Raw genomic sequence first — 16727 nt, 5'->3', positions numbered from 1 at the left:
GCGAATCCGCCGCGGAGACCACCGTTATCGTACAGCCGACCGCCGCCTGAAGAGATGGATATCTCGGTTGTGGCAGCAGCTGCTGCCGTTACCGAGATATCCCTCCTCAAAAATAGGACGTACATCGTCGTGCGGCGGTCGGCAAGTGGTTAAACAAAAAACATGTCATATGTACCTGCTCTGTGCAATGGCTTTGCACAGAGCAGCCCCAAATCATTTCCTTCTCGGGTCTTCCACTGGTTCCTCCCCCTTGACCAGTGCCCCCCCCCCCCCCCCCAACAGCAAGCCACTTGCTATGGGAGCACTGGTGAGTGCTTGCTCTATGCGACCATAAGATACAGAGACAGGGGCCTCTGCCCCGCCGCACATGCTCTGATTGCCTCATGGGGGCAGTCACTGAAGAAGTGGAGTGGACAGCGCTGGTGGGGCACACGAGGAGGCGATTCGGGGCGGCTCTGTGCAATTTAACTGCACAGAGCAGGTAACTATAACTTTTTTTTTATATTAACACAACAAAGCCTTTAATAATGGTTTAATGAAGGTGTGACAAAGGATCAATGGGTTTTATTTTGAATTTATATTTAAAGTGGTTGCCTTCTTTGGTTTAACCTAACTCCCTTCATCAACATGCACATTTTTTTAAATGAAGCCCGTTTTCACTATATGCCTTCAAACCTACTAATGTCATCACTGGGTCATCATAAGGGCTGTGCAGTTTAAGGCAAGGAAACACCATGAATAACTTATGAAAAGAGGGAGGCAGGCAAGTTTTTTTTTTTTACCACGCAGGCTGCACTCAGGAGGGTGGGGATTTACTTAAAGTACAACTTAAAGCGGTGCCAAAAGGTAAAAGTACTTTAGTTCCAACGGTCCATCATTGTTCCAACATCTGTTAAGTCCCTTGACAGTCTTCTCCCCTGCTTTTTCTGGGTGCTGGTCTTCGACCCTCTTGACTGCCTGACTGGATGATGTCACCCCTGCACATGTGCAGGAGTGCAATCATCCCAGCACAAAGATAGAGTGCCGGAATGAAAACTGAGCTGCACATGCAGCTCATTTACCATGTGCAACACCAGGGCAACTACAGATGGTAGAGGCCAAGATGGCAGCTTCCTTGGCTGTATAGAATAGGTGGGTTTAGTTTCGCTTTAACTACAAGTGAATTTGTCCTCCTAAAAAACAGACTAAAACGCGCTGGCCTAGTAGTGTACGCTCTCCGCTTTAAACAAATCGCAGCTATCGGTCACAATAGACACCTTTCTTGATAGGCTTGTAAACCAGCTGCATCCTCTTCCGGCTCTCCATTCTTGTGGAAGTGCAGCCCAAGACCCTGGGGATCTTTCTTCTCAGCAGCAGTAAGACCGAGCTCCACAACGCCCTCATAGAAACGCACTGAAAAAGAGAAACAAAGCCTGATTTTCTTCCTTTATTGACAGCAGAGATACTGTAAGATGAACACCATCTGCTACATTGGCATTAGTATGCCTAGATTACTGAAATAGAGCAGCTATCTTTACGATCCAGAAAGACTTAAGCCTGCAAAGTGAGGAGAAAACACTTTCATGCATTAATGCAGATGCACCAATATGTTATTGATCACTTTATATATGGTGGCAGCGACATCAAAATTCACAGTAAAGAAGTTAAGTTTCTGTGTGTGGGTCTACGTTACCATACCCAAAATGGTACTGCTACTGCACAAACACATAGTTGCAACCGTTCTTTGATACAGATACCCGATCGGTATTAGTGACTGCCACATTGCTACACTCCTGCTTTAGGACGACAAAATTGTTACAAGCCATGTTTGAATGAAGTTTCCCAGGTGATGCCTACATCAGATCAGTGTGTGGGGGTCAAGGCAGGTAGCAGTGAACTATGCTTCAACACTGAGCAGTATTGACAGCATGTATTGGGAGAGGTGTGAGAATATATGGGGCGTGAGGGCAGGGACAACACCAACCCAATGATCACCTGCATTCCCCTGTTCTCTCCACACAGCCAAACATATCCCCTACCTCTAACCTTGCTATTCGTTTTGCACAGATAGCACTACTAAGCATTTGCCCGAGTACTTGTACAAAGAATCACATGTGATTTGAACAGGAATGTGGTGAGATTCCTACATGTAGTTAGCATTTTGGCAGGATTCAGAGAAAAGACTATTCTGTATTTTCATTCACTAGGTCTAGGCAAACTAACGCAGACCAATTTTAACACCTAATAGTTAATGTTAGTATGCTTAAGAGAAACTATACCTTGCCTATACTGGATGCAGACATTCACCAAATCAACCTGTTGACTTATCTTCTGGTATTCCCGTAATGACTCTCGCAGCATCCTCTCTTTGTCATATTTGCTTTGTGCCTGACGGGACCTTTGCAAAAGCTCATTTGCCTGATGTGTAAAACAAATAAAGCAATGGTCATTTGATGAAGACAATATGTAATTCCATCAAGAAAATTAAAGGGTAAATAACATTTTTACTTTTAAGTAAATGTGGACAACTGAATGTACATAACTGCGCTGGAAAGATAAAACCATTAATTGTCGATGTATACGAGGATAGCAATATTTGTCCATCATACAATATATTCAGTACTAGTTTTTTCAGATTGTTATTGCCAAGTAGTGACATACTGATTTTTTTTAATGATGATTAATGATGATTCAACAATGATGCTGAATGCTTTAATTATATGTAAACAAAAAGGAAGAAGAGCGAACAAGCTCTGGTGCAAAACCTTTTATTCAATAAAAATTATGTATATAAAAACAATGCACACACAAGCGCAAGTAGATTCGAGCATTACTATCCACAAATAGACATCCTTCAGCATGAAGCTTCCTGCAGTGGGCTAGCAGCATGTACTCCAGGAGATCAGATGTACATGTCAGCGCTCAGCCGCCAACAAGCTGCATACTCCGTCAGCTCTCAGCCCTCTAAATCTACTTGCGTTAGTTAGTGAATTGTTTATATATACACACCATTTTTATTTAATAAAAGGTTTTTCACCAGAGTCTGTGCGCTCTTCTTTCTGTTTGTGTTTCCACAGTTCCCGCTGATTGGGAGAGCTGCAAGGTGGTGTGAACATTTAATCCCTCTTATGATGGGCTAAACAGATGACGGACTACCAGGGACTTCTGGCTATAGGTCGATTTAGACCTAACGACAGTACTGTATATATTGCGGTTTCTTTAATTATACATGTAGTCAGCCACTAGAGGAAGTATACACAAAGTAGTTAAAAGGGGGATAAAAAAAAAGTCACATGAATAGAATGCAACAGCAAGTGATGTTTAGTTAAATGCTAAATTAAAGGTTGAGCACACATTAAAACACGTCTTAGCCCTTGTACACACGGTCGGACATTCCGACGGAAAATGTCCGATCGGACCGTGTTGTCGGATAATCCGACCGTGTGTGGGCTCCATCGGACTGTTTCTGTCAGAAAATACGACCGACAAAGTTTTAGAGCTGGGCTATAAAATTTTCCGACAACATGATCCGATCGGACAAAGTCCGATCGTCTGTAGAGAACTCCGATCGGACAAAGTGCCACGCATGCTCAGATCAAATACCTAGCGCAAAGCTATTGGCTACTAGCTCGAACGTAGTCCCGTCGTAACGAAATAACGTCATCACGTTCCGAACGATCGGATTTTCCGACAACTTTGTCAGACCGTGTGTATGTAACACCAGTTACAGACAAAATCCAACGGATTTGGTTGTTGGAATGTCCGACCATGTGTACAAGGGCTTACAGTATTTGTTGAGGCTGATTTACTAAAGGAGGTGAGAATAGTTAATCAAATTGCAGCTGTGTTCACTTTGAAAACCTGAATTAAAATGAAAACACAAACATTTGCCTTTCACATAATAGAAAAATGGAACAAACTCAAATTGACTGAAGATCCTCAGCGCCATTAGTAAATCCTCCTAAATGTGTTTATCTCTGTAAAAGTTGTATTTACTGGTCTTGTACCTTGGAGCATATGGCATCATCAGGGCTGTACAGCATAGGGCACACTTCTTGCAGATGAGAACTGATTCCATCCACAGCTGCATTGTCCCGAATGTAACAGTTGATTAGTGAAGCAATAAGAGCGCCTATTAATTCCTTGTCTCTGATTACAAGATCTTTGAAGGTTGTGATCTTCAACTGTTCTTGTAGCTCCTGGCATATGAAAAGAAGGTTAGTTATGGCATTTTGCAAAGTAGGTATACAGGGTTTTATAAAAGAAACTTACCACACATGTTAACATCAGTTAGAAAAAGGCAGCCTATTTGGAATGGACTGCCAAGGCACCTCAAACAGGACCCCATTTTTGCAATGCAATACATTGAAACAGTAGTGTATTACAATGAGCTGCAACACAGGTCTGCCACTTCAGTAGAATGGGATATTTTTTTTAAATAAAATGGCACTGCAAAGCACTAATGCATGTATGGTGTGGTACCATGCCCACATACAGTTGTGCTCATAAGTTTACATACCCTGGCAGAATTTATGATTTCTTGGTAATTTTTCAGAGAATATGAATGATAACACAAAACTTTTCTTTCGCTCATTGATAATAAATGGCTTCAGCTTCATGGCATCAATTGTGTTTACTCTTTAAATCATAAAGGTAACAGAAACTACCCAAACGACCCTAATCAAAAGTTTACATACCCCAGTTCTTAATACCATGTATTGATCCCTTTAACATCAATGGCAGCGTTTAGTCTTTTGTGGTATTTGTGGATGAGGCTCTTTATCTTCTCAGATGGTAAAGCTGCCCATTCCTCTTGGCAAAAAGCCTCCAGTTGCTATAAATTCTTGGGCTGTCTTGCATGAACTGCACGTTTGAGATCTCCCCAGAATGGATCAATGATATTGAGGTCAGCAGACTGAGATGGCCACTCCAGAACCTTCATTTTATTCTGCTGTAGCCAATAACTAGTTAACTTGGCCTTGTGTTTTGGATCATTGTCATGTTAGACTGTCCAGGTACGTCCCACACGCAGCTTACTGGCTGATGAATGCAAATGTCCCTCCAGTACTTTTTGGTAACATACTGCATTCATCTTGCCAACAATTTTGACCAAATTTCCTATGCCTTTGTAGATCACACATTCCCAAAACATCAGCGATCCACCTCCGTACCTTTCATCATAGGCCTTGTTGACTCCTCTCCAAATGTAGCATTTATGGTTGTGGCCAAAAAGCTAAATTTTGGCCGTATCACTCCAAATGACTTTGTGCCAGAAGGTTTGAGGCTTCTCTCTGAGCTGTTTGGCGTATTATAAGCGGGATACTTTGTGGCATTTGCATAGTAATGTCTTTCTTCTGGCGACATGATCATGCAGCCCATCTTTCTTCAAAAAGCCTTCTTAATGTACATCTTGAAACAGCCACACTACATGTTTTCAGAGTCCTGTATTTCACCTGAAGTTATTTGTGGGTTTTTGTTTGCATCCTGAACAATTTTCCTGGCAGTTGTGGCTGAAATTTAAGTCATCTACCTACCTGACCATGGTATGGTTGCAACAGAACCCCTCATTTTCTACTTCTTAATTAGGGTTTGAATACTGCTGATTGGCATTCCCAATTCCTTTTATACAGTTCAACTATCTATCTTTTCCTACAGATCCTTTGACAATTCTTTTGCTTTTCCCATGACTCAGAATCAAGAAAACATCAATGGAGCACTGGATGAAAGATTCAAAGGTCTGTCAGGAGTCGTGAAACGCACTGACCTTTTAGGCCAGGTTTACACTGGTGCGACAAACGCTCCGACATTGGGAGCTCATGTCGCAGGACGTATGACAATCAATGTTTCCCTATGGGAGCCATCTTAACTGGTCTGACACAAGTCGGTCCAACTTTGAAAATGTTCCCTGCACTACTTTGGTCCGACGGTTATCCTACGTCAGCCCATTGAATATAATTGAAGTCGGATTAAAGTCGGATAGCCGTCTTGCCTGATCCAACTTTGGCATGCAACTTGTGCTCCGATGATCTTGAGGGGGAACTCCACACCAAATTTTAAATAAAAAAATGGCATGAGTTCCCCCTCCAAGAGCATACCAGGCCCTTCATTCTGATATGGATTTTAAGGGGAACCCCCTACACCGAAACCCCCCCCCCCATTGATACCAGACCCGTATCCGAGTACGCAGCCTGGCCGGCCAGGAAAGGGGGTGAGGACGAGCGGGTGCCCCCCTCCTCCTGAACCGTACCAGGCCACATGCCCTCAACATAGGGGGTGGGTGCTTTGGAGCAGGGGGGGGGGGGGCGCCCTGTGGCCCCTACACCCCAAAGCATCTTGTCCCCATGTTAATGAGGACAACGGCCACTTCCTGACAACCCTGGCCGTTGGTTGTTAGGGTCTGCAGGCGGGGGGCTTATCGGAATACGGGAGTCCCCTTTAATAAGGGGGTCCCCAGATCCCGGCACCTCACCGTATGTGAATAAGGGGTACACCGTAACCCTACACATTCACCTGGGGGAAAGAGCAGAGAAGAAGAGGCGCGGAGAGAGCAGAGAAGAGGCGCAGAGAGAGCTCGCTCACCCCCACCCCCTTTCCTGACCGGCTGCGTGCTTGGATAAGGGTCTGGTATGGATTTTGGGGAGGCCCCTACACCGCCTTTTCGGCGTTAAAATCCATACCGGAACGAAGGACCTGGTATGCTCTTGGAGGGGGAACCCATGCCAGTTTATTTAAAATTTGGTGTGGAGTTCCCCCTCAAAATTCATACCAAACACAGTGCCTGGTATTGGCAGGGATCTAAGTTGGATCCCCGTTTATTGAAGTCAGACGCGTCTCTGACTTCAAGTCACAGGGCAAAGTCGGATCCAAAGTAGGACGAGTGTCGTGTCGCACCACTGTAAACCAGGCTTTATACACACACACACAATTTACAAGCAAACAGATCACAGGTGAGGATGGTTACCTTTAATAGCCATTAAAACCCCTTTGTGTCAACTTGTGTGCATGTTATCAGGCCAAAATCATCAGGGTATGTAAACTTTTGATCAGGGTTATTTGGGTAGTTTCTGTTGCCATTGTGATTTAAAGAGAGTAAACACAGTTGATTGACAATAAATGGATTCAGCGAAGCTCTAACCATGAGTGAATGAAAAGTTTTTGTGTTCATTCATCATTCATATTCCCTGAAAAATGGCCAAGAAATCAAATTCTGCCAGGGTATGTAAACTTATGAGCACAACTGTCGATCGTATTCACTACAGTAACGCAGAGGTGTGAAGCCAGCATATCGAACCCCAAAACAAAAAATGCAATATTTTGTCCTATGGTGACAACGATCAGCCACTCAGTGGAGTAATCTTTAGAGATCATGACTAACCTTCTGTAGCTCTGCTACTATATAGTTGAACTGATGCTCACAAAGCAGTTTCCAAAGTGCTAAGGCTTGACAGGTCTTCCTGACCAACTGGTGGATCCCTTGGAGAGAGATCTTTTCTGCAAGCTGGGCTTCGCCTGAAAAAAAAAAAAAAAAAAAAAAAAAAAAAAAAAAGTCATGTGGTTAAGTCAACAACTACTGCACCCAGAGCAAAGAAAGCTCTAATCAGACAGTGAAGGAGCATTTCATGGCACTATTAACTCTGCAAGTGTTTCTGTCAGTATGTTGCCTGTTAACAGTGCTGGGGTGAGGTCAACCAGTGCTCATGGCAAAGATGAGAAACTGCAACCCCTTCACCCCCCCCCCCCCCATGTGGGCTCACAGTTCACACCTCAGTCCCAGCACGGCGCCTTCTGGGAATGAATGCAGCTTCTCCGTCTTCCCCTCTCTGGTCCTGTGATAGCTCACATGACAAGGGGAGAGATGATGGTAGGCAGTCTGCCCCACTACTGATTAGTGAGGTGCGTTCTTATCTGGCACCCGCTCTCTCCTGCCCACAGTAAGCTGCTATTGGAGAAAGCGGAATCCTCCCTCCAGCAGCTATAGGGGCCCCTGGTCCTTCTGACAGGAGTGACACTGCAGTCACTCCTCTTAGCAAGGATCTTGTTAGAGGTGTGAAAGGCACCGAGCACCTATGGGCACATTGAGTAGTGTAATGATGTAGCATGCAGTGTGGTAGGTATGGCCAAATTGTTTTAACAGGGGGGACGTTAACAGGGGTATGGTTAAAAAAAAAAAAAAAAAAAAAAATCTAAGCCTACTCTTCTCTGGGTCAACAGTGTGTAATACAAAACGTGCAGGGACAGAAGTGCAGACTAGCACACTTCTAGAGAATACATTACATTCACTAGCAATGCAAGACTTCTTAATTTCACTGCAAAGTGAAGTAAAAAAATAAAAAAAATAATTATAACAATTCTGTGATCCTATGTTGATAAAATAAGCTCTAGATGCTGTACAAAAACCACAAATTATATAAACTAAATAAAAAAAATCCAAAAAGTGTTTTGAAACTAAAAGTAATAGTGATAACAATGTGGTTTCACACATTATATATATATATATATATATATATATATATATATATACACACACACACACACATCGTTCATATGTGAGGTCATGGGTGGTAAAACTAAGCGGTTGAGCACAGTCATTTTAAAATTACAAATGATCAACAGTCACATGCACAGTGCTGAAATCCTCAGCCAAGTACAGATCATTGCACTGTACTTGAACTCTGAAAGCACTTCAGGACTTCAACATCTATCCAGATCTAGTCCCAACATCTTCAGTTGGCTTCTGTCCTCGCCCACAGACCTGTACCACAGAGACAAGGAAGTGCTCAAAAACCCACTCAGCTCTGTGCTACAGGTTGTGAATGGGCTGGCAGGCACATAAGATGGTAGCAGAAACATCAGATCAACTCCCATGTCTGGAGAAGGCCAAAGCTCCCAGTCAACACTGCACCTGGGACATGTTCCCCCTATTCCTGGCCTTGCCTGTTAGCACAATAACAATGCGAAAGAGCCTAAATGACCCCAACACTGCCTGTCCCTCCTACAGTTTTCTGTATGGTTAGTCACCTTTAAACAATGCTGACCCAAAACCATTTAACAGTAATATTACTTACTGTGGTATTTCCTTTGCAGCTCCTGCTGGACTTGCTGAGAGCTACCCATATCATGACGGCCAAGGCCAACCAGCCTCTGCTGGATGTTCACCGGAGTTCCAAAGCTTTAAAAAGTGTAATTTTTAGTTTCTTATAATACAACTTTTCTGACTTTGGCAATACATACATTCAACACCTCTTGCATCTTACCTTGGGTTGCCTAGGGAGCCTACAGCAAATTGTGAGTTTCTATCCAGAAATTCCAACAGACCTTTAAGCTCCTGAAGAACAGATTCTAGAACTAGTGGGGAGACGCTACTATCGATCTGCAGGAAAAAAAAAAAAAAAAAAAAAAAAAAAAAGTGAGGAAAATTCTCTATTTGATGAAAATGATTTTAACCATGAAAACACTGAAGGGGCGGCAAACAGTTACAGGAACTATTTTTCCAATTAGCATCTCTGTGACACGAGAAGATATAAATGTGCACGTGCTGCACGTCGGACACCTGGGGCGAGCTGAGGCCCAAGTAATGTTAAAAATGATTTATGGAGGTTTTAAGAAGCTGTGTGCAATGTGTAAAGTGAAATGTTTAATATTGCATGATTAAAAATAAATCTGTCGGGAAAGAAATGCAAGCCTGTCAATGCCGACTTGTTTTTCAAAGATCAAGCTTTGAGCAGTCTTCTTGGTCATTTTCTGCCCCAGGAAGAAATGTTTGTGTAATGTGTGAGCTGCCACAAACCTGGCATGACATTCCCTACAAAAATGAGGAAGAGGGGGTGAAACAGGAGGCAAACTGGGGGAGAAATATTCTGCAGAAAGAGGGACACTTGCTGGAAATGATGCAAGAGTTTGCCAACTATTGAAGAATGAATATGGGAGACTGTCCCAGGGAAAATACCTTCAAAAAGACAAGTTACTAATGGCAGCTCCCATATTTATATACCGATAGGTACCTATGAATAATAAAAGGCACTAAATGGCCCTAAGTGGCCATATTTTTTCTTGGGTAAACACAGAGTCTTGAAAAATAATGGTATCCACGGGTTGTTGCACTTTCAGGAATAGGTAAAAATCTGTGAGAAGCAATTTGACAGTCGCTAAATAGAAATATAATTTCAGGCGGAATTTGTTTGGGAGATTGGGAACAATGTAGAAACCTACCGCTATGACGTCTCTGTTGCCAACCTTGAAGGTTTTCTCAACAGCCACACTTCCATCCCAGATGTTACTACAAATTAGAAAAATAGAGTACATAAGTACTTTGCAGTTACTAAAAGCGAAATGTTAAAATCACCACTATACAATTTTTTTCTGTAACACAAAGGGGAATTTACCAAGACTGAAGCAGTCAGAATTTGGAGAAGCCGTTTCCATTTTGAAAGCATAAAATGGAACTTTAGCAATAACAGTTTGATAACAACGTTCTCTAACAAAATAACATACATTCCACATTAAAAATTATGCTACCAAAATTTAGCTTGTGCTTTAAAATTGCCACCAGCATTGGCACCATTTTGTTGAAGCTCAGAGCAGTCACTTCCTTATTGGAAACTCCCCCCCTCTCTTTGGTCTAAAACTATATCTCACTTTCTGTAATAAAAATGTGTACATTTCCAGCCTGGATGTCCGGGCCTGCCTGCATCCAGGCTCAGACATCTGTCCCCAACTGCAGCTAAATGCTGTGTGTGGCTACATGCGAACAGCCGTGGCCGCTATCAGCCCAAAGGCCACTCCTGAACACATGACATGACAGGGGTTGTAAACCCTCTTTTTTAAAATGACAAACATGTCATACTTACCTCCACTGTGCAGTTCCTTTTGCACAGAGTAGCCCCAATTTCCATCTTCGGTGGTCCCCTATTAGCGCTATGAGCAACTCCCGCATCGAAAAAAACCCCCAAAAGCAGTTCTGTCCCTGGGGGTTACTGTGCGGGCACGCTCCCAAGTCCAGCATTTGCGTCCATAGACACAGAATGCCAGACTCGGCACCCCGTCATTGGAGTTGATTGATAAGATTTTTATTGTCATTGTAGGAAACAAATTCACAATAAAATTAAATTTCTACTTCTCACATTACAATTATCAACCATACACTTACCACACAGGATTTAATTATACCACAAATTAATAATAAAAGTGTCCCCATATTAAAAACTATACAAGACAATAAAACAAGACTATGTGACCTCTTTCATTTCAGTTGATTGACAGCAGCAGGAGCAAATGACTGCACTGCTATTTTTGGTGAAAAAATTCCCTTGCCTGGACCGCATCTAGGATCAGCCCTAAATACTTCAGACTTTGAGCTGGCCTCAAGCCTGACTTTTCGGTATTTATGACCCAGCCCATACTTTCTAAATATCACACTGTGCAGGTTATGCTCCATTGTAGAGCCTGTATTGAGTGAGGCCATCCAGGTGTCCAAGCACCAAGATTCCCTGGGCCCTGAAAAGACCCAGTACTGGTACTAGGACCTTTGTATACACCTGGGTACTGTAGCAAGCCCGAAGGGCAGAACCACAAACTGGAAATTACGTTCCTCTACTGCAAATCGTAGGAACCTCTGATGAGGTTGAAAGATAGGTACGTGTAAATATGCGTTCTTGATATCGATGGAGGCCAAGTCTACCATCTGGAGCGAGGCTACTACTGAGCGGAATGACTCCACCTGAAAGGACTAGATTAATAGATGCTGGTTCATGGATCTTAGATCCAAAATGGGCCTTGTGTTCCCATTCGGTTTCTAAACAGGTTTGAATAAAACCCTGTGCCCATTTCAGACACATGAACCAACCTATATAATCTCTCCCTGATGCAGTAAATGATCTAAATGAAACAATACGTTTCTCTTTGAAAGATCCGAGGGAACGCTGGACCTTAGAAACTTCTGAAGGGGAACCTTCCGCAATTCCAGCTTGTAACCGTGGGATACTAACGAGGTGACCCACTCGTCCTGAACCACTGTTCTCCAAATGTCCACCAAGTGCAGCAGCCTTCCCCCATCCAGCCTCTAGCTAGTTTGACAGATTGTTACAATCAAGGGGGCACCCCACAAAACGTAAATAAGGAAGTGTTCACTTACCCATCCAGGTGCAGGGCAGCCTTAGAAACTAAGAGCCCAATCTCCACTCATCACGGGGGGGTGGGGTTTGTGGTGGTAATCCCATCATGGTGGGTTCCCCAACTTGAGGACCTTCAAGGACTGGGTAGCCTTTCAGGTTTTAGGGTCCACTCCCTGGGACCTGTGCAGCACCCTGCAGGAATGCCTTAACTCTGTAGTGTCCGGGATTCCACTATGCAGGGTCCAGCACCCTAAGGTCGCTTTACAGGCAAAACCTTGCAGGATCCTCTGCATAGTCTTTGCAAGGCTCAGGTACATTTAAGCATATAATCCTTTTTTCAAATGCACCCGATTGGTCAATCCCTTGATTCATTTAAGAATCGTTTTGGGACTAAAGACCTGGAGCTCTAGAGAGCTCAAAACAAAAACGTGCCTATCTACCTCGCAGACACAGATAAAACAAAAACAAAACAAAAAAAAACACAACACCTTAAGTACTTCCTTGTATAAGGGAGGGTTATATAGGGGCAGACTACCTCTACCGGTGTCCATTCACCTAGAGATGGTGTATAACCCAGTAAGTAATGAATAATAGCCTGTGTGTCCCGTGATGTATGATAAAGTAACAGGGCAGATGAGGCAAGTAAAGTTGAAGCTAGAAGCAGATTGGTTGCTATGAACATTTACTCCACATTCTGACTGCTACAGTTTTTATAAATTCCCCCATTGTGTCTTAAGGGCCCCATCCAGGAATACAGCCAAGAACGGAAGGTCTACATTAGACTTCATGTCTTGCATGTGTCCTAAGGATGCCTCAAATTAATTCTAGAAAATTAAGTTGAACTGCTCCAAACAGCAATGCTGGTCATACACAAAACTAGAAATACTTTCAAGCAAATTTGGATTGCAAAATTAACTACATGCACCAAAACAAACTACCACCAACAGTTTTGACACAAATTTGGTGATAGGCTGCAGTTATCCATTTGGCTGTCTGAAAATGAACATATGTTTGCAGCATTTTCGTGTTCATGTACAAAGTGTAATAAAACCGATCTTCTAAGTCAAATAAATTATACATTGCTACTTTAATGTAATATTACAAATCATTAACATGATAGAGTAGGTGAATATAAATTTAAGACACTCACTTCATAATGCGAGAGAAGTAGATACAAATCCCAGTGTGCTTCCCTGAAAAGATGACCTCTGGGCCCATTATACCCGCCAGAGGTCCTGCAGACTGCTGTGTGGGAGTTCCTAACGTATACAGCGGAGTAGATACAGCAGGCGGATAGATACCTAAGAGATGAAAGCAAGAACTAGTGTTAACCCACTCCAAGCTGTTATTTTACATTGCCACTACCTCACTGTTCATTTGCCAGGTGAGATCCATAAGCATTACTGACTAGGCCTCATGCAACCTCCAAAGTAGAATTTAACTCTTCTTTTAAACTTTGACCTTGGAGCTTATAAAAAGTCTTACCTGTAGGGAACTTGAAAAGTGCATAAATCTGCACCGTTTAGTAGATATTGTCATCGCCTTGGGCTAATAAAGTCAGTGGTGCCTGCATAGTACCATGTCACATTGATGACGCTGGAGCGACGGCAATGCAGGCCCGTCCATTTACAGGCAAGTGTCATATTGTGCAAATATGTGGTGCATACTAGCACATTATGGCATCAACCACCTGGGGCCCATTAAAAAAAAAAAAAATTGACAGAGTTAAATAACTCTTCTACTCCTCTAGAATCATTTGCAACCTTTTTTTTTATTATCCGAAATGCCACAAAACACACCCTAAAATGGACATCAAAACCTCCACTGTAGGTTGGATCAGGAACTATAGTGGAACCTTGTCACTGGAGGTCCAAAATAGAAAAGGAAACGGGTGGCTCTTGTTAGAGAAAACACAGAGATGGTTGGCCCTATTTTTAAATTTAGTCATAAATTTTAAATTTTTCATAAAAACAGTAAAATAGGCAAAACAAGCACACGGCCAGCACCCTCAACCCTCTACAGCCTGTTAAACAGTAGGTGTAAAGCACAAGGTATACTTCCAGCCTGGATGTCCAAGCCTGGCCAGTTAGGTATTATTTAAAGTAAAAGTGTCTTACTGTAGAGTTAATTGACGTTTGTCCAAAAGGTTCTAGTTAACACCTAGATTAGCGTTTCTCAACTCATGTTTTCAGGATTTTTATCAGAAACGGCTGTGGTAATAACTAATGGAGTGAAACTGATCAAATCACTTGTACAAAATAATGGGAAGCCTAAAAACATGACCTGTTGGGGTGCCTTGAAGACTGGAGTTTAGAAACACAGATCTAGATTACAGGCACAATAGGGTATCTAAAGCCAAGGACAATAAGTTGCTATATTGCAGATTACCAGTTAGATGCAGTGGCTGTATTCGTTTTCTTTCAGATTTTTTTTTTCAACTGGTGATCCTGCCAAAAACACTTCCTGTCCAAAGATTACACAAGCAATCACTGTACTGTATCCATGAACGAGCAGCATTGTCAACCCTGGACATGAAATACGTTAGGACTACAGAACACCTCCTCTCCTTCATAACACAGGCAGGAGTTGTTCTGTAATTTACAGAGAGGGTCAACAATACTGCTAAAAGATTTCAATGCCGAGGCAGAAAGCACAGGATGTTAGTGTGATTTTTTTTTTTTTTTTAACACTGAGTGAAAAACACAGAGGAACGAGGCACAGCATTGACCGTTTCAACCTCAACTCCAGGCAATTAACGAAATCCAAAGACTAAATAGAAGGGAGATTTTTTACCAAAAGATTTTAATTTCTGTCCATCCAGTTGTTAGATTTAAGTGGCTCTGCCACACTGTTCAGCCCTGTGTAACAGGGCAGGAGACTTTTTCTCTGACATGGCAGTAAGGGAGAAGCAGCAATTACATATTTCCCACCAGCAACAAACTGTGGCGCAGGCAATCAGGGCAGAGCTGTACCCACTCTGTCCATCTGCAAGATGGAAAGAACAGAAAACCCCAACAATGTCATCTAGATGTTCTGTGTGACTGCAACACTCACTGAGACCTGAAACAGCCACTTAAACTACTGTATGGGGTTTTTTCAAATAGTGATGGGACTGAGCTAGTGGCACCATGGGAAAAAATAAAAACACAATACTAAAACTATAACCCAGGAATACGCAAACACACACATATTAGAAGTATGAGAGAAGTATGGTCAAAGCTTACTTGTTCTTTCTCCTGTGACCCATAAGCCAGAGTCCTGGCTTTGGAAGCATCCTGAATGTCAGGATACCCCCAGATGCCTGACTGGCAGCTGGCTCAGCTTCTCCGCATGCTGCTGAAAGCCTGAGCCAGCCACTCCTGGTCTCTCCCCAGCCCAGAGCTCCAGTGTGCCCTGCTCTCTGCTCAGAGTGTACCAAGAACGGATGGCTCGGTGGTTAAGCAATAAGCTCAGTTATCAGGCTTAAACTCCGTACACACGAATATCGGAAAACAGGTGGTTAAAGGGGGGGGCGGGGGAACAAAAAAAAAAAAAAAACACACACACGTTTGACATTCGGCCCGTGTGTGTATATATGTCGCCATGCAGGTTTGAAAATCAGTATCCGGCCGACTCCTGATTTGAGTGTTCTCAGCCAATAATAGAGGAGCGTTCTGGGGGCGGGGTTAATACAGCGACTCCGACCACAGCCGACGTTTTTTTCTGGTTGAACGGGAAAAAAATAGTGTGTACCCGAGAGCTGCAGCATTAGACTGAAGCTGCAGCAGGGATAAGTATGTTTTTTTTTTATACGTCTACTATTCTTCTTTAAAACAAATAGGTCTCGATTCATAAATCATTATTTAAATGTCAAACAAATGTAAGAACTTGAATTTGGCGTGGAATCAGCTTCATGCAATCCTCTGGAGATCAGCACTCTGACAATGAGGGAGAGGCAGAACTGGGAGCCAATCAATCAAATGAGATGGCTGCAAATGCATTTCCAGAGAACACGAAAATAAGGAGGAGCAAGGGCTGACTTCATTAGCCTGTTGCTCTTTCACTGTCCACTCAGCAGAATAGGATAGAGAAAGGACACCACTGTATTTTCCTACAGTCTTCAACTAAAAGTGGCGTTTAATGTTTGGCAGAGCTGTATAAATCTCAGGAATGGATGGTTAGAAATACAAATCCTTGAGTAGCCTAAAGAGCTTCTTGATATGGATTTTGTCTTTGTATTTATGCATCTGACTTAAGTTCAGCTTTACATAATGTGACTCAATAGATCAATAACAAGTAAGGAAGTATAAATGGAAAATACCTTGATGTGGCGTGCCCAGGAAGCTAGGATTTGCCATGGGACTGCCTAAAGGCATTGGTGATCCTTAAAATAAAAATACAACCACTATTACAGAAAAGCTACAGATCATTTTTAAAGAAATAAAATAGTCCAGTTTTTTATTCAATACACAATGTAGATTAGAGCAGTAGAAGTTTGGTTGGCATGGTGTATAGCTTCTACATAATGTATATGCCTCACCAATCTCTGCTTTTAACAACATTTTACTGACACAATTTACTAGGTTTCCTTTGCTAGGTAACATGGTTAAAAGCTAAGGAGGTCTGTTATCTTTCTGTACAGGTCTATAATGTTCTCAT

The 16727-nt window shown here is 42.6% G+C and overlaps 1 protein-coding gene across 1 annotated transcript in view; it reads right to left on the bottom strand.

Annotated features, from left to right (window-relative positions):
• NUP155 (nucleoporin 155) overlaps positions 1-16727 on the bottom strand; it is an 88004-nt gene that overhangs the window by 26764 nt on the left and 44513 nt on the right. The window contains exons 17-25 of the mRNA XM_077462836.1: positions 16390-16452; positions 13240-13390; positions 10189-10255; positions 9234-9349; positions 9045-9148; positions 7355-7488; positions 3987-4178; positions 2259-2397; positions 1257-1392 (exon numbers count right to left, since the gene is read on the bottom strand). Coding sequence (XP_077318962.1) covers positions 1257-1392; positions 2259-2397; positions 3987-4178; positions 7355-7488; positions 9045-9148; positions 9234-9349; positions 10189-10255; positions 13240-13390; positions 16390-16452 — 1102 coding nt within the window. The remainder of the gene's footprint in view (positions 1-1256; positions 1393-2258; positions 2398-3986; positions 4179-7354; positions 7489-9044; positions 9149-9233; positions 9350-10188; positions 10256-13239; positions 13391-16389; positions 16453-16727) is intronic.

The sequence above is a fragment of the Lithobates pipiens genome, unplaced genomic scaffold (genome assembly GCF_037356315.1).
Source record: "Lithobates pipiens isolate NorthernLeopardFrog02 unplaced genomic scaffold, aLitPip1_a1.2 Scaffold_3, whole genome shotgun sequence".
Classification (NCBI taxonomy): Eukaryota; Metazoa; Chordata; class Amphibia; order Anura; family Ranidae; genus Lithobates; species Lithobates pipiens.
Note: the sequence above shows the minus strand (reverse complement) of the source record. Positions and strands in the feature narration are given on the sequence as shown.